The sequence below is a fragment of the Oncorhynchus gorbuscha genome, linkage group LG08, assembly GCF_021184085.1.
Source record: "Oncorhynchus gorbuscha isolate QuinsamMale2020 ecotype Even-year linkage group LG08, OgorEven_v1.0, whole genome shotgun sequence".
Classification (NCBI taxonomy): domain Eukaryota; kingdom Metazoa; phylum Chordata; class Actinopteri; order Salmoniformes; family Salmonidae; genus Oncorhynchus; species Oncorhynchus gorbuscha.
In genome coordinates this window covers 184,901-211,400 of record NC_060180.1, presented here as the reverse complement: position 1 = coordinate 211,400, position 26,500 = coordinate 184,901, and the positions used below count along the sequence as shown (strand labels likewise).

General features: G+C 46.6%; 1 protein-coding gene across 1 annotated transcript in view; it reads left to right on the top strand.

Moving 5' to 3' along the window:
• Positions 1–26,500, top strand: part of LOC124041068 (ryanodine receptor 2-like) — a gene marked incomplete at its 3' end in the record, with an annotated part of 293,761 nt that overhangs the window by 82,436 nt on the left and 184,825 nt on the right. Inside the window, 4 exon segments of the mRNA XM_046358233.1 lie at positions 3,599–3,782; positions 13,007–13,142; positions 18,527–18,622; positions 23,876–23,998. Coding sequence (XP_046214189.1) covers positions 3,599–3,782; positions 13,007–13,142; positions 18,527–18,622; positions 23,876–23,998 — 539 coding nt within the window.

The window sequence follows — 26,500 nt, the reverse complement described above, 5'->3', positions numbered from 1 at the left end:
CACACTCCTCTAGGTGGAACATGGGGATACACACTCCTCTAGGTGGAACATGGGGATACACACTCCTCTAGGTGGAACATGGAGATACACACTCCTCTAGGTGGAACATGGGGATACACACTCCTCTAGGTGGAACATGGGGATACACACTCCTCTAGGTGATACACCGAGATACACACTCCTCTAGGTGGAACATGGGGATACACACTCCTCTAGGTGGAACATGGGGATACACACTCCTCTAGGTGGAACATGGGGATACACACTCCTCTAGGGGATACACCGCACACACTCCTCTAGGTGGAACATGGGGATACACACTCCTCTAGGTGAAACATGGGGATACACACTCCTCTAGGTGATACACACTCCTCTAGGTGATACACACTCCTCTAGGTGGAACATGGGGATACACCGTACACACTCCTCTAGGTGAAACATGGGGATACACACACACACAGTAGCCTGCACACACAGATACAGTAGCCTACACAGATACAGTAGCCTACACAGATACAGTAGCCTACACAGATACAGTAGCCTACACACACAGATACAGTAGCCTACACACACAGATACAGTAGCCTACACATACAGATACAGTAGCCCACACAGACAGACACAGTAGACTACACAGACAGACACAGTATACTACACAGACCAATACAGTAGCCTACACAGATACAGTAGACTCCACAGACCGATACAGTAGCCTACACAGACAGATACAGTAGACTCCACAGATACTGTAGACTACACAGATACAGTAGACTACACAGATACAGTAGACTACACAGATACAGTAGACTACACAGATACTGTAGACTACACAGATACAGTAGACTACACAGACAGATACAGTAGACTACACAGACAGATACAGTAGACTACACAGACAGATACAGTAGACTCCACAGACAGATACAGTAGACTCCACAGACAGATACAGTAGACTCCACAGACGCTGCGGAAACCTTGACTTTACACTTAAGTTGGATCAATCGAACCGTTGGATCAATATGTGAAATGAGACATTTTACACTTTACATCTGAGTCAACGTCTTCTTCTCTCTGTGTTCCAGGGGTCTGGACACCCTCAGTAACGTCTCTCTCTCTCTCTGTGTTCCAGGGGTCTGGACACCCCCAGTAACGTCTCTCTCTGTGTTCCAGGGGTCTGGACACCCCCAGTAACGACTCTCTGTGTTCCAGGGGTCTGGACACCCTCAGTAACACAGACAGATCTCTCTGTGTTCCAGGGGTCTGCACAGACAGATACAGTAACGTTCCAGGGGTCTGGACACCCTCAGTAACGTCTCTCTCTGTGTTCCAGGGGTCTGGACACCCTCAGTAACGTCTCTCTGTGTTCCAGGGGTCTGGACACCCCCAGTAACGTCTCTCTCTTTGTTCCAGGGGTCTGGACACCCTCAGTAACGTCTCTCTCTGTGTTCCAGGGGTCTGGACACCCCCAGTAACGTCTCTCTCTGTGTTCCAGGGGTCTGGACACCCTCAGTAACGTCTCTCTCTGTGTTCCAGGGGTCTGGACACCCCCAGTAACGTCTCAGGGGTCTGGACACCCTCAGTAACGTCTCTCTCTGTGTTCCAGGGGTCTGGACACCCTCAGTAACGTCTCTCTCTGTGTTCCAGGGGTCTGGACACCCTCAGTAACGTCTCTCTCTGTGTTCCAGGGTCTGGACACCCTCAGTAACGTCTCTCTCTGTGTTCCAGGGGTCTGGACACCCTCAGTAACGTCTCTCTCTGTGTTCCAGGGGTCTGGACACCCTCAGTAACGTCTCTCTCTGTGTTCCAGGGGTCTGGACACCCTCAGTAACGTCTCTCTCTGTGTTCCAGGGGTCTGGACACCCTCAGTAACGTCTCTCTCTGTGTTCCAGGGGTCTGGACACCCTCAGTAACGTCTCTCTCTGTGTTCCAGGGGTCTGGACACCCCCAGTAACGTCTCTCTCTGTGTTCCAGGGGTCTGGACACCCTCAGTAACGTCTCTCTCTGTGTTCCAGGGGTCTGGACACCCTCAGTAACGTCTCTCTCTGTGTTCCAGGGGTCTGGACACCCTCAGTAACGTCTCTCTCTGTGTTCCAGGGGTCTGGGCACCCTCAGTAACGTCTCTCTGTGTTCCAGGGGTCTGGACACCCTCAGTAACGTCTCTCTCTGTGTTCCAGGGGTCTGGAAACCCCCAGTAACGTCTCTCTCTGTGTTCCAGGGGTCTGGACACCCTCAGTAACGTCTCTCTCTGTGTTCCAGGGGTCTGGACACCCTCAGTAACGTCTCTCTCTCTGTGTTCCAGGGGTCTGGACACCCTCAGTAACGTCTCTCTCTGTGTTCCAGGGGTCTGGACACCCTCAGTAACGTCTCTCTGTGTTCCAGGGGTCTGGACACCCTCAGTAACGTCTCTCTCTGTGTTCCAGGGGTCTGGACACCCTCAGTAACACCCCAGTAACTCTCTCTGTGTTCCAGGGGTCTGGACACCCTCAGTAACGTCTCTCTCTGTGTTCCAGGGGTCTGGACACCCCCAGTAACGTCTCTCTCTGTGTTCCAGGGGTCTGGACACCCCCAGTAACGTCTCCCTCTGTGTTCCAGGGGTCTGGACACCCTCAGTAACGTCTCTCTCTGTGTTCCAGGGGTCTGGACACCCCCAGTAACGTCTCTCTCTGTGTTCCAGGGGTCTGGACACCCCCAGTAACGTCTCTCTCTGTGTTCCAGGGGTCTGGACACCCCCAGTAACGTCTCTCTCTGTGTTCCAGGGGTCTGGACACCCCAGTAACGTCTCTCTCTGTGTGTTCCAGGGGTCTGGACACCCCCAGTTCCAGAGGTCTGGACACCCTCAGTAACGTCTCTCTCTGTGTTCCAGGGGTCTGGACACCCTCAGTAACGTCTCTCTGTGTTCCAGGGGTCTGGACACCCTCAGTAACGTCTCTCTCTGTGTTCCAGGGGTCTGGACACCCTCAGTAACGTCTCTCTCTGTGTTCCAGGGGTCTGGACACCCCAGTAACGTCTCTCTCTGTGTTCCAGGGGTCTGGACACCCCCAGTAACGTCTCTCTCTGTGTTCCAGGGGTCTGGACACCCTCAGTAACGTCTCTCTCTGTGTTCCAGGGGTCTGGACACCCTCAGTAACGTCTCTCTCTGTGTTCCAGGGGTCTGGACACCCTCAGTAACGTCTCTCTCTGTGTTCCAGGGGTCTGGACACCCTCAGTAACGTCTCTCTCTGTGTTCCAGGGGTCTGGACACCCTCAGTAACGTCTCTCTCTGTGTTCCAGGGGTCTGGACACCCTCAGTAATGTCTCTCTCTGTGTTCCAGGGGTCTGGACACCCTCAGTAACGTCTCTCTCTGTGTTCCAGGGGTCTGGACACCCTCAGTAACGTCTCTCTCTGTGTTCCAGGGGTCTGGACGCCCTCAGTAACGTCTCTCTCTGTGTTCCAGGGGTCTGGACACCCTCAGTAACGTCTCTCTCTGTGTTCCAGGGGTCTGGACACCCCCAGTAACGTCTCTCTCTGTGTTCCAGGGGTCTGGACACCCTCAGTAACGTCTCTCTCTGTGTTCCAGGGGTCTGGACACCCTCAGTAACGTCTCTCTCTGTGTTCCAGGGGTCTGGACACCCTCAGTAAAAAAGGAAAGACCTCGACCCTCGACCTACCGATCGAGTCGGTCAGTTTGAGTCTGCAGGATCTGATTGGCTACTTCCAGCCTCCTGACGAGCACCTGGAGCACGAGGACAAACAGAACCGCCTCCGAGCCCTAAAGAACCGACAGAACCTCTTCCAGGAAGAGGTAGAGAACAAAGAGCATGCTGGGGGTTGTAGGGACAGGGGGAAGAGCATCACAAAACTGCCATTTACTTACTTAGGCCTCATCGTGCCAAGTGGTGCGTAAAGCCTTGATTACGTTCCTCCATCTCTTCCTGTCCGGGGATATTTTAGTGTTTCAATCTAGAGAGCAGTGAGAACACTACAGATCACATCCCTGTTTCTCGGTCTCTCCTGTTAGAGAGCAGTCAGAACACTACAGATCACATCCCTGTGTCTCCTGTTAGAGAGCAGTCAGAACACTGCAGATCACATCCCTGTCTCTCCTGTTAGAGAGCAGTCAGAACACTGCAGATCACATCCCTGTCTCTCTGTCTCTCCTGTTAGAGAGCAGTCATAACACTGCAGATCACATCCCTGTCTCTCCTGGTAGAGAGCAGTCAGAACACTGCAGATCACATCCCTGTCTCTCCTGTTAGAGAGCAGTCAGAACACTACAGATCACATCCCTGTCTCTCCTGTTAGAGAGCAGTCAGAACACTGCAGATCACATCCCTGTCTCTCTGTCTCTCCTGTTAGAGAGCAGTCATAACACTGCAGATCACATCCCTGTCTCTCCTGTTAGAGAGCAGTCATAACACTGCAGATCACATCCCTGTCTCTCCTGTTAGAGAGCAGTCAGAACACTGCAGATCACATCCCTGTCTCTCTGTCTCTCCTGTTAGAGAGCAGTCAGAACACTACAGATCACATCCCTGTCTCTCCTGTTAGAGAGCAGTCATAACACTGCAGATCACATCCCTGTCTCTCCTGTTAGAGAGCAGTCATAACACTGCAGATCACATCCCTGTCTCTCCTGTTAGAGAGCAGTCAGAACACTGCAGATCACATCCCTGTTTCTCTGTCTCTCCTGTTAGAGAGCAGTCATAGCACTGCAGATCACATCCCTGTTTCTCTGTCTCTCCTGTTAGAGAGCAGTCATAACACTGCAGATCACATCCCTGTTTCTCTGTTTCTCCTGTTAGAGAGCAGTCATGACACTGCAGATCACATCCCTGTTTCTCTGTTTCTCCTGTTAGAGAGCAGTCATGACACTACAGATCACATCCCTATGTATGAGGATACACTATGATACATTATGATACAATATGTATGAGGATACTCTATGATACTCTATGATACACTATGTATGAGGATACTCTATGATACACTATGTATGAGGATACTCTATGATACACTATGATACACTATGATACTCTATGATACACTATGATACTCTATGTATGAGGATACACTATGATACACTATGATACTCTATGTATGAGGATACACTATGATACACTATGATACACTATGATACTCTATGATACACTATGATACACTATGATACCCTATGTATGAGGATACACTATGATACACTATGATACACTATGATACACTATGTATGAGGATACACTATGATACACTATGATACACTATGTATGAGGATACACTATGATACACTATGTATGAGGATACACTATGATACACTATGTATGAGGATACTCTATGATACACTATGTATGAGGATACACTATGATACACTATGTATGAGGATACACTATGATACACTATGTATGAGGATACACTATGATACTCTATGATACACTATGATACACTATGTATGAGGATACACTATTATACACTATGTATGAGGATACACTATGATACACTATGATACTCTATGATACACTATGTGTGAGGATACTCTATGATACACTATGATACACTATGATACTCTATGATACACTATGTATGAGGATACTCTATGATACACTATGATACTCTGATACACTATGTATGAGGATACACTATGATACACTATGTATGAGGATACTCTATGATAAACTATGATACACTATGATACACTATGCATGAGGATACACTATGATACACTATGTATGAGGATACACTATGATACACTATGATACACTATGATACACTATGATACACTATGATACACTATGCATGAGGATACACTATGATACACTATGATACACTATGTATGAGGATACACTATGATACACTATGATACACTATGATACACTATGTATGAGGATACACTATGATACACTATGATACACTATGTATGGGGATACTCTAAGATACACTATGATACACTATGATACACTATGTATGAGGATACACTATGATACACTATGTATGAGGATACACTATGATACACTATGATACTCTATGATACACTATGTATGAGGATACACTATGATACACTATGTATGAGGATACACTATGATACACTATGATACACTATGTATGAGGATACACTATGATACACTATGTATGAGGATACACTATGATACACTATGATACACTATGATACACTATGATACACTATGTATGAGGATACACTATGATACACTATGATACACTATGTATGAGGATACACTATGATACACTATGTATGGGGATACACTATGATACACTATGTATGAGGATACACTATGATACACTATGATACACTATGTATGAGGATACTCTATGATACACTATGATACACTATGTATGAGGATACACTATGATACACTATGTATGAGAATACACTATGATACACTATGATACTCTATGATACACTATGTATGAGGATACACTATGATACACTATGATACACTATGTATGAGGATACACTATGATACACTATGATACACTATGATACACTATGTATGAGGATACACAATGATACACTATGTATGAGAATACACTATGATACACTATGATACACTATATGATACTCTATGATACACTATGTATGAGGATACACTATGATACACTATGTATGAGGATACACAATGATACACTATGATACACTATTTGTGAGGATACACTATGATACACTATGTATGAGGATACTCTATGATACACTATGTATGAGGATACACTATGATACACTATGTATGAGGATACACTTTGATACACTATGTATGAGGATACTCTATGATACTCTATGAAACACTATGATACACTATGTATGAGGATACACTATGATACACTATGATACACTATGTATGAGGATACACTATGATACACTATGTATGGGGATACACTATGATACACTATGTATGAGGATACACTATGATACACTATGTATGAGGATACACTATGATACACTATGATACACTATTTGTGAGGATACACTATGCTACACTATGTATGAGGATTCTCTATGATACACTATGATACACTATGTATGAGGATACTCTATGATACACTATGTATGAGGATACTCTATGATACACTATGATACACTATATATGAGGATACACTATGATACACTATGATACACTATGTATGGGGATACACTATGATACACTATGTATGAGGATACACTATGATACACTATGTATGAGGATACACTATGATACACTATGTATGAGGATACACTATGATACACTATGTATGACGATACACTATGTATGAGGATACACTATGATACACTATGTATGAGGATACACTATGATACACTATGTATGGGGATACACTATGATACACTATGTATGAGGATACACTATGATACACTATGTATGAGGATACTCTATGATACACTATGTATGAGGATACACTATGATACACTATGATACACTATGTATGAGGATACTCTATGATACACTATGTATGAGGATACACTATGATACACTATGTATGAGGATACACAATGATACACTATGATACACTATTTGTGAGGATACACTATGATACACTATGATACACTATGTATGAGGATACTCTATGATACACTATGTATGAGGATACACTATGATACACTATGATACACTATGTATGAGGATACACTATGATACACTATGTATGAGGATACTCTATGATACACTATGTATGAGGATACACTATGATACACTATGTATGAGGATACACTATGATACACTATGTATGGGGATACACTATGATACACTATGTATGAGGATACACTATGATACACTATGATACACTATGATACACTATGTATGAGGATACACTATGATACACTATGATACACTATGATACACTATGTATGAGGATACACTATGATACACTATGTGTGAGGATACACTATGATACACTATGTATGAGGATACACTATGATACACTATATATGAGGATACACTATGATACAATATGATACACTATGTATGAGGATACACTATGATACACTATGTATGAGGATACTCTATGATACACTATGATACACTATGTATGAGGATACACTATGATACACTATGTATGAGAATACACTATGATACACTATGATGCACTATGTATGAGGATACACTATGATACACTATGATACACTATGTATGAGGATACACTATGATACACTATGATACACTATGTATGAGGATACACAATGATACACTATGTATGAGAATACACTATGATACACTATGATACACTATGATACTCTATGATACACTATGTATGAGGATACACTATGATACACTATGATACACTATGTATGAGGATACACAATGATACACTATGATACACTATTTGTGAGGATACACTATGATACACTATGTATGAGGATACACTATGATACACTATGTATGAGGATACACTTTGATACACTATGTATGAGGATACTCTATGATACTCTATGAAACACTATGATACACTATGTATGAGGATACACTATGATACACTATGATACACTATGTATGAGGATACTCTATGATACACTATGTATGGGGATACACTATGATACACTATGATACACTATGTATGGGGATACACTATGATACACTATGTATGAGGATACACTATGATACACTATGATACACTATGTATGGGGATACACTATGATACACTATGTATGAGGATACACTATGATACACTATGTATGAGGATACACAATGATACACTATGATACACTATTTGTGAGGATACACTATGCTACACTATGTATGAGGATTCTCTATGATACACTATGATACACTATGTATGAGGATACTCTATGATACACTATGATACACTATGTATGAGGATACTCTATGATACACTATGATACACTATGTATGAGGATACACTATGATACACTATGATACACTATGTATGGGGATACACTATGATACACTATGTATGAGGATACACTATGATACACTATGTATGAGGATACACAATGATACACTATGATACACTATTTGTGAGGATACACTATGCTACACTATGTATGAGGATTCTCTATGATACACTATGATACACTATGTATGAGGATACTCTATGATACACTATGATACACTATGTATGAGGATACTCTATGATACACTATGATACACTATGTATGAGGATACACTATGATACACTATGATACACTATGTATGGGGATACACTATGATACACTATGTATGAGGATACACTATGATACACTATGTATGAGGATACACTATGATACACTAATGATACACTATGATACACTATGTATGAGGATACACTATGATACACTATGATACACTATGTATGAGGATACACTATGATGAGGACACTATGATACACTATGATACACTATGTATGAGGATACACTATGATACACTATGTATGAGGATACACTATGATACACTATGTATGTGGATACACAATGATACACTATGATACACTATTTGTAGGATACACTATGATACACTATGATACACTATGTATGAGGATACTCTATGATACACTATGTATGAGGATACACTATGATACACTATGTATATACACTATGTATGAGGATACACTATGATACACTATGATACACTATGTATGAGGATACTCTATGATACACTATGTATGAGGATACACTATGATACACTATGTATGGGGATACACTATGATACACTATGATACACTGATGGATACACTATGATACACTATGTATGAGGATACACTATGATACACTATGTATGAGGATACACTATGATACACTATGTATGAGGATACACTATGATACACTATGTATGAGGATACACTATGATACTCTATGATACACTATGATACACTATGTATGAGGATACTCTATGATACACTATGTATGAGGATACACTATGATACACTATGATACTCTATGATACACTATGTATGAGGATACACTATGATACACTATGATACACTATGATACACTATGTATGAGGATACACTATGATACACTATGATACACTATGATACACTATGTATGAGGATACACTATGATACACTATGTATGAGGATACACTATGATACACTATGTATGAGGATACACTATGATACACTATGTATGAGGATACACTATGATACACTATGATACATTATGTATGAGGATACTATATGATACACTATGTATGATGATACTCTATGATACACTATGATACTCTATGTATGAGGATACACTATGATACACTATGATACACTATGTATGAGGATACTCTATGATACACTATGATACTCTATGTATGAGGATACTCTATGATACACTATGTATGAGGATACACTATGATACACTATGTATGAGGATACACTATGATACACTATGTATGGGGATACACTATGATACACTATGTATGAGGATACACTATGATACACTATGTATGAGGATACACTATGATACACTATGTATGAGGATACACTATGATACACTATGTATGAGGATACACTATGATACACTATGATACATTATGTATGAGGATACTCTATGATACACTATGTATGATGATACTATATGATACACTATGATACTATATGTATGAGGATACACTATAATACACTATGATACACTATGTATGAGGATACTCTATGATACACTATGATACACTATGTATGAGGATACACTATGATACACTATGATACACTATGTATGAGGATACTCTATGATACACTATGTATGAGGATACTCTATGATACAATATGTATGAGGATACACTATGATACACTATGTATGAGGATACACTATGATACACTATGATACACTATGTATGAGGATACACTATGATACACTATGTATGAGGATACACTATGATACACTATGATACACTATGTATGAGGATACACTATGATATACTATGTATGAGGATACTCTATGATACACTATGATACACTATGCATGAGGATACACTATGATACACTATGTATGAGGATACACTATGATACACTATGTATGAGGATACACTATGATACACTATGTACGAGGATACTCTATGATACAATATGTATGAGGATACACTATGATACACTATGTATGATGATACACTATGATACACTATGATACTATATGTATGAGGATACACTATGATACACTATGATACACTATGTATGAGGATACACTATGATACACTATGTATGAGGATACACTATGATACACTATGATACACTATGTATGAGGATACACTATGATACACTATGTATGAGGATACTCTATGATACACTATGATACACTATGCACGAGGATACACTATGATACACTATGTATGAGGATACACTATGATACACTATGTATGAGGATACACTATGATACACTATGTATGAGGATACTCTATGATACAATATGTATGAGGATACACTATGATACACTATGTATGAGGATAATCTATGATACACTATGATACACTATGTATGAGGATACTCTATGATACACTATGTATGAGGATACACTATGATACACTATGATACACTATGTATGAGGATACACTATGATACACTATGTATGAGGATACACTATGATACACTATGTATGAGGATACACTATGATACACTATGTATGAGGATACACTATGATACACTATGATACATTATGTATGAGGATACTCTATGATACACTATGATACACTATGTATGAGGATACACTATGATACATTATGATACTCTATGTATGAGGATACACTATGATACACTATAATACACTATGATACACTATGTATGAGGATACTCTATGATACACTATGATACTCTATGTATGAGGATACACTATGATACACAATGTATGAGGATACACTATGATACACAATGTATGAGGATACACTATGATATGTATAACATGACTCTCTCTCTCACCCTCCCTCCCTCCCTCCCTCCCTCCCCCTCTCCCTCCCTCCCTCCCTCCCTCCCTCCCTCCCTCCCTCTCCCTCCCTCCCTCCGTCCCTCTCTCTCTCTCTCTCCCCCTCGCTCCCCCCTCGCCACTCTCTCTCCCTCCCTCCCTCCCTCTCTCTCTCTCTCCCTCTCCTCCCAACCCTCTCTCTCCCCCTCCCTCCCTCCCTCCCCCTCTCCCTCCTTCCCTCCCTCCCTCTCTCTCTCCCTCCCTCCCTCAAACCCTCCCCCTCTCCCACCCTCCCTCTCTCCCCCTCCTCTCTCTCTCCCTCCTCTCCCTCCCTCCCACCCTCCCTCTCTCCCCCCCTCTCTCTCTCCCCTCCCTCTCCCTCACCCCTCCCTCCCTCCCCCTCTCCCCCTCCCCCTCTCCCTCGCTCCCCCACGCCACTCTCCCTCCCTCCCTCTCCCCTCTCGCCCCCCTCCCTCTCTCTCTCCCCCTTCCTCCCCCTCCCCTCCCTCTCCCCTCTCTCTCTCCCCTCCTCTCTCTCTCTCTCCCCTCCCTCTCCCTCCCTCTCTCCCTCCCTCCCTCTCTCCCAACCTCCCTCTCCCCCTCCTCTCTCTCTCTCCCCCTCCCTCCCTCCCTCCCACCCTCCCTCTCTCCCCCTCCTCTCTCCCTCTCCCTCCCTCCCCCCCTCCCTCCCTCCCTCCCCCCCCTCTCCCACCCTCCCTCTCTCCCCCTCCCTCCCTCCCTCCCTCCCTCCCTCCCTCCCTCCCTCTCTCTCTCTCTCTCCTCCCTCCCTCCCTCCCTCCCTCTCTCCCCCTCCTCTCTCTCTCCCCCTCCCTCCCACCCTCCCTCTCTCCCCCTCCTCTCTCTCTCCCCTCCTCTCTCCCTCCCTCCCTCCCCCTCCCTCCCCCTCTCCCCCCCTCTCTCTCTCCCCTCGCTCTCCCCCACGCCACTCTCCCTCCCTCCCTCCCCCCGTCCCTCTCTCTCTCCCCTCCCTCCCTCCCCCCCCTCCCTCCCTCTCCCTCTCTCTCCCCCTCCTCTCTCTCTCTCCCCTCCCTCTCCCTCCCTCTCTCCCACCCTCCCTCTCTCCCCCTCCTCTCTCTCTCTCCCCTCCCTCCCACCCTCCCTCTCTCCCCCTCCTCTCTCTCTCTCCCCCTCCTCTCTCCCTCCCTCCCTCCCTCCCCCTCTCCCTCCCTCCCTCTCCCCCTCCCTCCCCCTCTCCCCAGGGGATGATAAACCTGGTGTTGGAGTGTATCGATCGTCTCCACGTGTACAGCAGCGCGGCTCATTTTGCTGAAGTGGCGGGGAGGGAGGCCGGGGAGGCCTGGAGATCTACACTGAACTCGTTATATGAGCTCCTGGGTGAGGAGTGGAGCAGCTGAATACTGCAACCTCAGGGCCTTTAGAAACGCACGCCGTCCAGTTCTCCCACAGCTCCTCCTGTACACTAACACCGCTTACACAGGGGGCCTGACCCCCCCCCAGCACTGAACTGTTACTAGGAGGGAGGAGAGAGGAGAGGAGGGAGGAAGAGAGGAGGGATGGAGAGGAGGGATGGAGGGAAGAGAGACGAGGGAGGGAGGAGGGAGGAGGGAGGAGGGATGGAGAGAGGAGGGATGGAGAGGAGGAATGGAGGGATGGAGGGAAGAGAGACGAGGGAGAGGAGGGAGGAGAGGAGGGATATGGAGAGGAGGGAGGAGAGGAGGGATGGAGAGAGTAGGGATGGAGAGGAGGGATGGAGGGATGGAGAGGAGGGATATGGAGAGGAGGGAGGAGGGAGGGATGGAGAGAGGAGGGATGGAGAGGAGGGATGGAGAGTAGATAAGAGGAGAGAGAAGAGAGGAGGAATGGAGAGAGGAGGGAGGAGAGACGAGGGAGAGGAGGGATGGAGGGAAGAGAGACGAGGGAGAGGCAGAAGGAGAGGAGGGAGGAGAGTAGAAGAGATGAGGGATGGAGGGAAGAGAGACGAGGGAGAGGAGGGAGGAGAGTAGAAGAGAGGAGGGAGGAGAGATGAAGGAGAGGAGGGATGGAGGGAAGAGAGACGAGGGAGAGGAGGAAGGAGAGGAGGCTAGTAGAGTAGAAGAGAGGAGGGAAGGGGGCGAAGAGAGACGAGGGAGAGGAGGAAGGAGAGGAGGCTAGTAGAGTAGAAGAGAGGAGGGATGGAGAGAGGAGAGACGAGGGAGAGGAGGAAGGAGAGTAGGCTAGTAGAGTAGAAGAGAGGAGGGAGAGGAGGGATGGAGAGAGGAGGGAGAGGAGGGAGGAGAGGAGAGAGGAGGAGAGTAGAGGAGAGGAGGGAGGAGAGGAGGGATGGAAACATTATCAACAGCAGCACAGCATAAAACCTTAAATAACAGTCTGCTAGTTGGTACACTATACTACCCTCTATGGTGGCTGACTGACTGGCTGATTAACTGACTGGCTGATTAACACACTATACTACCCTCTATGGTGGCTGACTGACTGGCTGATTAACACACTATACTACCCTCTATGGTGGCTGACTGACTGGCTGATTAACACACTATACTACCCTCTATGGTGGCTGACTGACTGGCTGATTAACACACTATACTACCCTCTATGGTGGCTGACTGAGTGGCTGATTAACACACTATACTACCCTCTATGGTGGCTGACTGACTGGCTGATTAACACACTATACTACCCTCTATGGTGGCTGACTGACTGGCTGATTAACACACTATACTACCCTCTATGGTGGCTGACTGACTGGCTGATTAACACACTATACTACCCTCTATGGTGGCTGACTGACTGGCTGATTAACACACTATACTACCCTCTATGGTGGCTGACTGACTGGCTGATTAACACACTATACTACCCTCTATGGTGGCTGACTGACTGGCTGATTAACACACTATACTACCCTCTATGGTGGCTGACTGACTGGCTGATTAACACACTATACTGCTATACTGCACCATGCTGCCTCGTTGGTCCCTCAGCCTTAACTGATGATAATGGTTCCATGCTGCCTCGTTGCTCCCTCAGCCCTCAGCCTTAACTGATGATAATGGTTCCATGCTGCCTCGTTGCTCCCTCAGCCCTCAGCCTTAACTGATGATGATAATGGTTCCATGCTGCCTCGTTGCTCCCTCAGCCCTAACTGATGATAATTGTTCCATGCTGCCTCGTTGCTCCCTCAGCCCTAACTGATGATAATGGTTCCATGCTGCCTCGTTGCTCCCTCAGCCCTAACTGATGATAATGGTTCCATGCTGCCTCGTTGCTCCCTCAGCCCTAACTGATGATAATGGTTCCATGCTGCCTCGTTGCGCCCTCAGCCCTAACTGATGATAATGGTTCCATGCTGCCTCGTTGCTCCCTCAGCCCTAACTGATGATAATGGTTCCATGCTGCCTCGTTGCTCCCTCAGCCCTAACTGATGATAATGGTTCCATGCTGCCTCGTTGCTCCCTCAACCCTAACTGATGATAAACTGACTGGCTGATTAACTGACTGGCTGATTAACTGACTGGCTGACTGACTGCTGCTTAAAGCGGCAGCTGGCCTTCTGCCATGTGCTGCCTCCTCGTTGCTCCCTCAACCCTAACTGATGATAATGGTTCCATGCTGCCTCGTTGCTCCCTCAGCCCTCTAGATGCTCCAGATGCTGCCTAGTTGCTCCCTCAGCCCTCTAGATGCTCCAGATGCTGCCTCGTTGCTCCCTCAGCCCTCTAGATGCTCCAGATGCTGCCTAGTTGCTCCCTCAGCCCTGTAGAAGCTCCAGATGCTGCCTCGTTGCTCCCTCAGCCCTCTAGATGCTCCAGATGCTGCCTCGTTGCTCCCTCAGCCCTCTAGAAGCTCCAAATGCTGCCTCGTTGCTCCCTCAGCCCTCTAGAAGCTCCAGATGCTGCCTCGTTGCTCCCTCAGCCCTCTAGAAGCTCCAGATGCTGCCTCGTTGCTCCCTCAGCCCTCTAGAAGCTCCAGATGCTGCCTCGTTGCTCCCTCAGCCCTCTAGATGCTCCAGATGCTGCCTCGTTGCTCCCTCAGCCCTCTAGAAGTTCCAGATGCTGCCTCGTTGCTCCCTCAGCCCTCTAGAAGCTCCAGATGCTGCCTCGTTGCTCCCTCAGCCCTCTAGATGCTCCAGATGCTGCCTAGTTGCTCCCTCAGCCCCAGATCTAGCCCTCTAAAGCTCCAGATCCAGATGCTGCCTCGTTGCTCCCTCAGCCCTCTAGATGCTCCAGATGCTGCCTCGTTGCTCCCTCAGCCCTCTAGAAGTTCCAGATGCTGCCTCGTTGCTCCCTCAGCCCTCTAGAAGCTCCAGATGCTGCCTCGTTGCTCCCTCAGCCCTCTAGATGCTCCAGATGCTGCCTAGTTGCTCCCTCAGCCCTCTAGAAGCTCCAGATGCTGCCTCGTTGCTCCCTCAGCCCTCTAGAAGCTCCAGATGCTGCCTCGTTGCTCCCTCAGCCCTCTAGAAACTTCAGATGCTGCCTCGTTGCTCCCTCAGCCCTCTAGAAGCTCCAGATGCTGCACCTGAAGCTAGATGTGTCTCCGTCTGTCTTGTTGCTCTCACACTAATGTATTCTAATGACTGTACTGGAGCCAAGGGAATCCACTGCTTGTCAAACCTGTTCTGATTTTAAAGTCTGTTCCCTCATGTAACGTTTCTCCTTCTCTTCACTCTCTGTATCCCTCTCCATCCCTTTCTCCCCTGATCTCTCTCTTCACTCTCTGTATCCCTCTCTCCATCCCTTTCTCCCTTGATCTCTCTCTTCACTCTCTGTATCCCTCTCTCCATCCCTTTCTCCCCTGATCTCTCTCTTCACTCTCTGTATCCCTCTCTCCATCCCTTTCTCCCCTGATCTCTCTCTTCACTCTCTGTATCCCTCTCTCCATCCCTTTCTCCCTTGATCTCTCTCTTCACTCTCTGTATCCCTCTCTCCATCCCTTTCTCCCCTGATCTCTCTCTTCACTCTCTGTATCCCTCTCTCCATCCCTTTCTCCCCATGATCTCTCTCTTCACTCTCTGTATCCCTCTCTCCATCCCTTTCTCCCCTGATCTCTCTCTTCACTCTCTGTATCCCTCTCTCCATCCCTTTCTCCCCTGATCTCTCTCTTCACTCTCTGTATCCCTCTCTCCATCCCTTTCTCCCCTGATCTCTCTCTTCACTCTCTGTATCCCTCTCCATCCCTTTCTCCCCTGATCTCTCTCTTCACTCTCTGTATCCCTCTCTCCATCCCTTTCTCCCCTGATCTCTCTCTTTTCACTCTCTGTATCCCTCTCCATCCCTTTCTCCCCTGATCTCTCTCTTCACTCTCTGTATCCCTCTCTCCATCCCTTTCTCCCCTGATCTCTCTCTTCACTCTCTGTATCCCTCTCTCCATCCCTTTCTCCCTGATCTCTCTTCACTCTCTGTTCATCCCTCCTCTCCATCCCTTTCTCCCTGATCTCTCTCTTCACTCTCTGTATCCCTCTCTCCATCCCTTTCTCCCCTGATCTCTCTCTTCACTCTCTGTATCCCTCTCTCCATCCCTTTCTCCCCTGATCTCTCTCCATCTTCACTCTCTGTATCCCTCTCTCCATCCCTTTCTCCCCTGATCTCTCTCTTCACTCTCTGTATCCCTCTCTCCATCCCTTTCTCCCCTGATCTCTCTCTTCACTCTCTGTATCCCTCTCCATCCCTTTCTCCCCTGATCTCTCTCTTCACTCTCTGTATCCCTCTCTCCATCCCTTTCTCCCCTGATCTCTCTCTTCACTCTCTGTATCCCTCTCTCCATCCCTTTCTCCCCTGATCTCTCTCTTCACTCTCTGTATCCCTCTCTCCATCCCTTTCTCCCCTGATCTCTCTCTTCACTCTCTGTATCCCTCTCTCCATCCCTTTCTCCCCTGATCTCTCACTTCACTCTCTGTATCCCTCTCTCCATCCCTTTCTCCCCTGATCTCTCTCTTCACTCTCTGTATCCCTCTCTCCATCCCTTTCTCCCTTGATCTCTCTCTTCACTCTCTGTATCCCTCTCTCCATCCCTTTCTCCCCTGATCTCTCTCTTCACTCTCTGTATCCCTCTCTCCATCCCTTTCTCCCTTGATCTCTCTCTTCACTCTCTGTATCCCTCTCTCCATCCCTTTCTCCCCTGATCTCTCTCTTCACTCTCTGTATCCCTCTCTCCATCCCTTTCTCCCCTGATCTCTCTCTTCACTCTCTGTATCCCTCTCTCCATCCCTTTCTCCCTTGATCTCTCTCTTCACTCTCTCTGTATCCCTCTCTCCATCCCTTTCTCCCCTGATCTCTCTCTTCACTCTCTGTATCCCTCTCCCCATCCCTTTCTCCCCTGATCTCTCTCTTCACTCTCTGTATCCCTCTCCATCCCTTTCTCCCCTGATCTCTCTCTCATCCCTTTCTCCCCTGATCTCTCTCTTCACTCTCTGTATCCCTCTCTCCATCCCTTTCTCCCCTGATCTCTCTCTTCACTCTCTGTATCCCTCTCTCCATCCCTTTCTCCCCTGATCTCTCTCTTCACTCTCTGTATCCCTCTCCCCATCCCTTTCTCCCCTGATCTCTCTCTTCACTCTCTGTATCCCTCTCTCCATCCCTTTCTCCCCTGATCTCTCTCTTCACTCTCTGTATCCCTCTCTCCATCCCTTTCTCCCTTGATCTCTCTCTTCACTCTCTGTATCTCTCTCCATCCCTTTCTCCCTTGATCTCTCTCACAATGTCACTGTATCCCTCTCTCAATCTTTCACTCTCTATTCCTTTCCTCTCCTCCCTCTTGTCCTCTAGCTGCCTTGATAAGGGGCAACAGGAAGAATTGTGCCCAGTTCTCCGGCTCGTTGGATTGGTTGATCAGCCGGTTGGAGAGACTGGAGGCCTCGTCTGGTATGTGATCTATAATCAATATATCCTTTTGACCCTCCTGTACGGCATTATCACATATCACTGTTGCAGCAGCATAGACAATCTGCAGTAGTATCACTGTTACAGTATAGCAAGAGAGAATAGAGAGAGGGGATAGGGAGAGAGACAGAGAATGAGGAGGGAGAGAGAGACAGAGACAGAGAATGAGGAGGGAGAGAGAGACAGAGACAGAGAATGAGGAGGGAGAGAGACAGAGAATGAGGAGGGAGAGAGAGACAGAGAATGAGGAGGGAGAGAGAGACAGAGAATGAGGAGGGAGAGAGAGACAGAGAATGAGGAGGGAGAGAGAGACAGAGAATGAGGAGGGAGAGAGAGAATGAGGAGAGAGAGAGAGACAGAGAATGAGGAGGGAGAGAGAGACAGAGAATGAGGAGGGAGAGAGAGAATGAGGAGAGAGAGAGACAGAGAATGAGGAGGGAGAGAGAGACAGAGAATGAGGAGGGAGAGAGAGACAGAGAATGAGGAGAGAGAGAGAGACAGAGAATGAGGAGGGAGAGAGAGACAGAGAATGAGGAGGGAGAGAGAGACAGAGAATGAGGAGGGAGAGAGAGACCGAGAATGAGGAGGGAGAGAGAGACAGAGAATGAGGAGGGAGAGAGAGAATGAGGAGAGAGAGAGAGACAGAGAATGAGGAGGGAGAGAGAGAGAGATAATGAGAGGGAGAGAGGGAATGAGAGGGAGAGAGAGACAGAGGATGAGGAGGAGGGAGAGAGACAGAGGAGGAGGAGGGGGAGGAGGTGAAGGGAAAGAGGAGGAGGAGGGAGGCAGAATGAGGAGGGAGAGAGAGAGAGGATGAGTAGGGAGAGAGGGAGATATAGAACAAAACAGATTTTTTTCCCCATTTCTACTTCCTGCCGCAAAGTGTTGGCTGCAGTGTGGATTCTCCTCTCCTCTCCTCTCTCTCTCTCCCTCCCCTCCCCTCCTCTCCTCTCCTCTCCTCTCCTCTCCTCCCTCTCCCTCCTCCCTCCCCCTCCTCTCCTCTCCTCCCCTCCTCTCCTCTCTCCTCCCCTCTCCTCTCCACTCCTCTCCACTCCCTCCTCTCCCCTCCTCTCCTCTCCTCTCCCTCCTCTCCTCCTCTCCTCTCCTCTGAGCGTGTACGTAGGTGTGGATTCTCCTCTCCCCTCCCTCTCCTCTCCTCTCTCCCTCTCCTCCTCCCTCCTCCTCCTCTCCCTCTGAGCGTGTACGTAGGTGTGGATTCTCCTCTCCTCCTCTCCTCCTCTCTCCTCCTCTCCTCTCCTCTCTCCTCTCCTCTCCTCTCCCTCTCCTCCCTCTCCTCCTCCCCTCCTCTCCTCTCCTCTCCTCCTCCCCTCCTCCCTCCCCTCCTCTCCCTCTCCTCCCTCCCTCTCCTCTCCTCTCCTCTCCTCTCCTCTCCTCTCCCTCTCCTCTCCTCTCCCTCTCCCTCTCCTCTCCTCTCCTCTCCTCTCCTCTCCTCTCCCCTCCCTCTCCCCTCCTCCTCCTCTCCTCTCCTCCTCCTCCCCTCCCTCTCCCTCCCCTCCTCTCTCTCCTCTCCCCCTCCCTCTCCTCTCCTCCCCCCCTCCCCTCCCTCTCCTCTCTCTCCTCTCCTCCTCCTCCCTCTCCTCTCCCCTCCTCCCCTCTCTCTCTCCTCCTCCTCCTCTCCTCTCCTCTCCTCCCTCTCCTCTCCTCTCCTCCTCCTCCTCCTCTCCTCTCCCCTCTCCTCTCCTCTCCTCTCCTCTCCTCTCCTCTCCTCTCCTCTCCTCTCCCTCTCTCTCCTCTGAGCGTGTACGTAGGTGGATGAAAGCTAGAGAAGAGCAGGGTGGCCACTCATTCCACCAGAGTTATGAAACGCCTAACATGCCCCATATCTAACACCATACAAACATATATCTCTGTGAGCATGTTCTTAAACCCCTCCCCAGGCATATCCCCGGTGACTCAGTCTATTTCTGGTTTGAATATTGTAGAACAGAATAAGGAGACATTTATAGTTGACGGGTGGCCACTCTATTTCTACTGTAAGTAACGGAGGTGGGATAGAGTACATTTCCTCCATACTCTCTCCCCTCACCTAGAGAGGCACATCAATGTACAGGAACTCATCCAGGAACTCATCCGCATACTCTCTCCCCTCACCTAGAGAGGCACATCAATGTACAGGAACTCATCCGCATACTCCTGGACACATACTTAACGCACCGGAATACACTTTACAACTCTCCATGAACAAGCCCTCTCTCCATCTCCTATTGAATGGCCCCCTTCAATTAGTGTGAGGGTGGCATGGTTTGACCACCAGGAACGGTGAATTAGTTATGACTGGTGCAGTGAGGAGGGTCTAGGGTTGGTTTGACCACGAGGAGAGGTGAATTAGAGATGACTGGTGCAGTGAGGAGGGTCTAGGGTTGGTTTGACCACGAGGAGAGGTGAATTAGAGATGACTGGTGCAGTGAGGAGGGTCTAGGGTTGGTTTGACCACGAGGAGAGGTGAATTAGAGATGACTGGTGCAGTGAGGAGGGTCTAGGGTTGGTTTGACCACGAGGAGAGGTGAATTAGAGATGACTGGTGCAGTGAAGGAGGGTCTAGGGTTGGTTTGACCACGAGGAGAGGTGAATTAGAGATGACTGGTGCAGTGAGGAGGGTCTAGGGTTGGTTTGACCACGAGGAGAGGTGAATTAGAGATGACTGGTGCAGTGAGGAGGGTCTAGGGTTGGTTTGACCACGAGGAGAGGTGAATTAGAGATGACTGGTGCAGTGAGGAGGGTCTAGGGTTGGTTTGACCACGAGGAGAGGTGAATTAGAGATGACTGGTGCAGTGAGGAGGGTCTAGGGTTGGTTTGACCACGAGGAGAGGTGAATTAGAGATGACTGGTGCAGTGAGGAGGGTCTAGGGTTGGTTTGACCACGAGGGGAGGTGAATTAGAGATGACTGGTGCAGTGAGGAGGGTCTAGGGTTGGTTTGACCACGAGGAGAGGTGAATTAGAGATGACTGGTGCAGTGAGGAGGGTCTAGGGTTGGTTTGACCACGAGGGGAGGTGAATTAGAGATGACTGGTGCAGTGAGGAGGGTCTAGGGTTGGTTTGACCACGAGGAGAGGTGAATTAGAGATGACTGGTGCAGTGAGGAGGGTCTAGGGTTGGTTTGACCACGAGGAGAGGTGAATTAGAGATGACTAGTGCAGTGAGGAGGGTCTAGGGTTGGTTTGACCACGAGGGGAGGTGAATTAGAGATGACTGGTGCAGTGAGGAGGGTCTAGGGTTGGTTTGACCACGAGGGAGAGGTGAATTAGAGATGACTGGTGCAGTGAGGAGGGTCTAGGGTTGGTTTGACCAGGAGAGGGAATGAGCCAGTCCCTCTTCTGGCTGTGCCGGGTGGATTATGACCAGGAGAGGTGAATTAGAGATGACTGGTGCAGTGAGGAGGGTCTAGGGTTGGTTTGACCACGAGGGGCGGTGAATTAGAGATGACTAGTGCAGTGAGGAGGGTCTAGGGTTGGTTTGACCACGAGGAGAGGTGAATTAGAGATGACTGGTGCAGTGAGGAGGGTCTAGGGTTGAGTACTTTCCTGGTATTTTATAAATGTCCCAACCTGAGAATAAATCAAATTTTCTTCTTGGAAACACAGTATTTCCTGCCAAAAGCAGGCTAGTATAGGCTGGGGACAGCATAGGCTGTATAGGCTAGTATAGGCTGGTATAGGGCCCAGGTATAGGCTGGCCAGGCTGGTATAGGCTAGTATAGGCTGGTATAGGCTAGTATAGGCTGTTATAGGCTGGTATAGGCTGGTATAGACTAGTATAGGCTAGATTTACATAGGACAGGAGGTATAGGCTAGCATAGGCTGGTATAGGCTAGTATAGGCTGGTATAGGCTAGTATAGGCTGGTATAGGCTAGTATAGGCTGGTATAGGCTAGTATAGGCTAGTATAGGCTGGTATAGGCTAGTATAGGCTGGTATAGGCTGGTATAGGCTGGTATAGGCTAGTATAGGCTGGTATAGGCTAGTATAGGCTGGTATAGGCTGGTATAGGCTGGTATAGGCTAGTATAGGCTGGTATAGGCTGGTATAGGCTGGTATAGGCTAGTATAGGCTGGTATAGGCTAGTATAGGCTGGTATAGGCTGGTATCCTGGTACAAAACATGCCAATTAGAAAAATAAGCCACATGAGTTTTTTGAGTGAGAATTAAGATGACTTTTGAGTAGTAAAACATGTATAAGAGCAACAGATACCATTAATAAGAAGGGCTAGAAGTGTCTTATATGGTGAGCTACCAAGTGGCTAGGACAGGCAAGTCCCATACTATTGTGGAGGACTTAATTCTTCCTGCTACCGCGGATATGGCTGGGACAATGCTGGGGAAAATGGCCCAAAAAACTATACAGACAATGCCTTCATCAAACAACACTGTTTCACAATGCATCAGTGACATGGCAGGAGATGTTTTGAAACAACAAACAAATGCCTATAGATGAAGGTTCTGCACTGTGTCCTGGCGAAATAACTGTGTTGGTGTTTATAACTGGTCTGGCATTCAGGGATCCTGTTGATGTTTATAACTGGTCTGGCATTCAGGGATCCTGTTGATGTTTATAACTGGTCTGGCATTCAGGGATCCTGTTGATGTTTATAACTGGTCTGGCATTCAGGAATCCTGTTGATGTTTATAACTGGTCTGGCATTCAGGGATCCTGTTGATGTTTATAACTGGTCTGGCATTCAGGGATCCTGTTGATGTTTATAACTGGTCTGGCATTCAGGGATCCTGTTGATGTTTATAACTGGTCTGGCATTCAGGGATCCTGTTGATGTTTATAACTGGTCTGGCATTCAGGGATCCTGTTGATGTTTATAACTGGTCTGGCATTCAGGGATCCTGTTGATGTTTATAACTGGTCTGGCATTCAGGAATCCTGTTGATGTTTATAACTGGTCTGGCATTCAGGGATCCTGTTGATGTTTATAACTGGTCTGGCATTCAGGGATCCTGTTGATGTTTATAACTGGTCTGGCATTCAGGGATCCTGTTGGTGTTTATAACTGGTCTGGCATTCAGGGATCCTGTTGATGTTTATAACTGGTCTGGCATTCAGGAATCCTGTTTGTTGGGGTTTTGTAATTCCGTTCTCCATATGTCCTGGAGGTGCTTCACTGTGTCCTGGTGGAGAGTACTGAAGCTCTCATCATCATCAAGGGACAGTTCATTTAAGTTAGTAGGGTGTTGGTGTGATACTAACTCTGTGCTGGTTGTGTTCAGGTATCTTGGAGGTCCTTCACTGTGTCCTGGTGGAGAGTCCTGAAGCTCTGAACATCATCAAGGAGGGACACATCAAGTCAATCATCTCTCTGCTAGACAAACATGGACGCAACCACAAGGTGGGTAGAGGAGACCACCTACCTATAAACCAGGTATTATAGATAACCACAAGGTGGGTAGAGGAGACCACCTACCTATAAACCAGGTATTATAGATAACCACAAGGTGGGTAGAGGAGACCACCTACCTATAAACCAGGTATTATAGATAACCACAAGGTGGGTAGAGGAGACCACCTACCTATAAACCAGGTATTATAGATAACCACAAGGTGGGTAGAGGAGACCACCTACCTATAAACCAGGTATTATAGATAACCACAAGGTGGGTAGAGGAGACCACCTACCTATAAACCAGGTATTATAGATAACCACAAGGTGGGTAGAGGAGACCACCTACCTATAAACCAGGTATTATAGATAACCACAAGGTGGGTAGAGGAGACCACCTACCTATAAACCAGGTATTATAGATAACCACAAGGTGGGTAGAGGAGACCACCTACCTATAAACCAGGTATTATAGATAACCACAAGGTGGGTAGAGGAGACCACCTACCTATAAACCAGGTATTATAGATAACCACAAGGTGGGTAGAGGAGACCACCTACCTATAAACCAGGTATTATAGATAACCACAAGGTGGGTAGAGGAGACCACCTACCTATAAACCAGGTATTATAGATAACCACAAGGTGGGTAGAGGAGACCACCTACCTATAAACCAGGTATTATAGATAACCACAAGGTGGGTAGAGGAGACCACCTAACTATAAACCAGGTATTATAGATAACCACAAGGTGGGTAGAGGAGACACCTACCTATAAACCAGGTATTATAGATAACCACAAGGTGGGTAGAGGAGACACAACTCCAGGTATTATAGTGGAACCACAAGGTGGGTAGAGGAGACCACCTACCTATAAACCAGGTATTATAGATAAAAAAGGTGGGTAGAAAGACCACCTAACTATAAACCAGGTATTATAGATAACCACAAGGTGGGTAGAGGAGACCACCTAACTATAAACCAGGTATTATAGATAACCACAAGGTGGGTAGAGGAGACCACCTACCTATAAACCAGGTATTATAGGGTAACCAGCTCCTTATATACTATAGACATACAGAATGGATGATCTCCTAGCTGGGTGGTACCTACAGTGCCTTGCGAAAGTATTCGCCCCCCTTGAACTTTGCGACCTTTTGCCACATTTAAGGCTTCAAACATAAAGATATAAAACGGTATTTTTTTGTGAAGAATCAACAACATGTGGGACACAATCATGAAGTGGAACGACATTTATTGGATATTTCAAACTTTTTTAACAAATCAAAAACTGAAAAATTGGGTGTGCAAATTTATTCAGCCCCTTTACTTTCAGTGCAGCAAGGATGAGGATCTCTGAATGATCCATTGTCGACCTAAATGACTAATGATGATAAATACAATCCACCTGTGTGTAATCAAGTCTCCGTATTTAACAGAGATTATATACATAATGCACTATGATTTGTTTATTAATTATTTCTTTACAATGAATTGTGATGATAAATGTGTGAGCAACACGTTGCACCAGTGGGTCGGCTCTGCCATTCCACTATTTCATGATATTTCATGTAATGTTTCAATATTTCAGAGACCTAAGTCCTGTTATTGATTTTTAGAAGAGGTATTAGTTTGGATGTGTTTATTTTTTTAGCTGATGAGGCTTGGATCTGAAGCAATGGATGTAATTCTGTAGCTGTATATTGCTATAATGTTCACCAATACACAAGCAAACAACTTAATGTTGCTATAATGGACTTTAATATATTAATGTTCCCCTTGTTTTTTACATGATTGCTATAATGGACCAACATTACTGAAAGGCTTGGTCATGTTGCTATAATGGACCAACATTACTGAAAGGCTTGGTCATGTTGCTATAATGGACCAACATTACTGAAAGGCTTGGTCATGTTGCTATAATGGACCAACATTACTGAAAGGCTTGGTCATGTTGCTATAATGGACCAACATTACTGAAAGGCTTGGTCATGTTGCTATAATGGACCAACATTACTGAAAGGCTTGGTCATGTTGCTATAATGGACCAACATTACTGAAAGGCTTGGTCATGTTGCTATAATGGACCAACATTACTGAAAGGCTTGGTCATGTTGCTATAATGGACCAACATTACTGAAAGGCTTGGTCATGTTGCTATAATGGACCAACATTACTGAAAGGCTTGGTCATGTTGCTATAATGGACCAACATTACTGAAAGGCTTGGTCATGTTGCTATAATGGACCAACATTACTGAAAGGCTTGGTCATGTTGCTATAATGGACCAACATTACTGAAAGGCTTGGTCATGTTGCTATAATGGACCAACATTACTGACCAACATTACTGGCTTGGTCATGTTGCTATAATGGACCAACATTACTGAAAGGCTTGGTCATGTTGCTATAATGGACCAACATTACTGAAAGGCTTGGTCATGTTGCTATAATGGACCAACATTACTGAAAGGCTTGGTCATGTTGCTATAATGGACCAACATTACTGAAAGGCT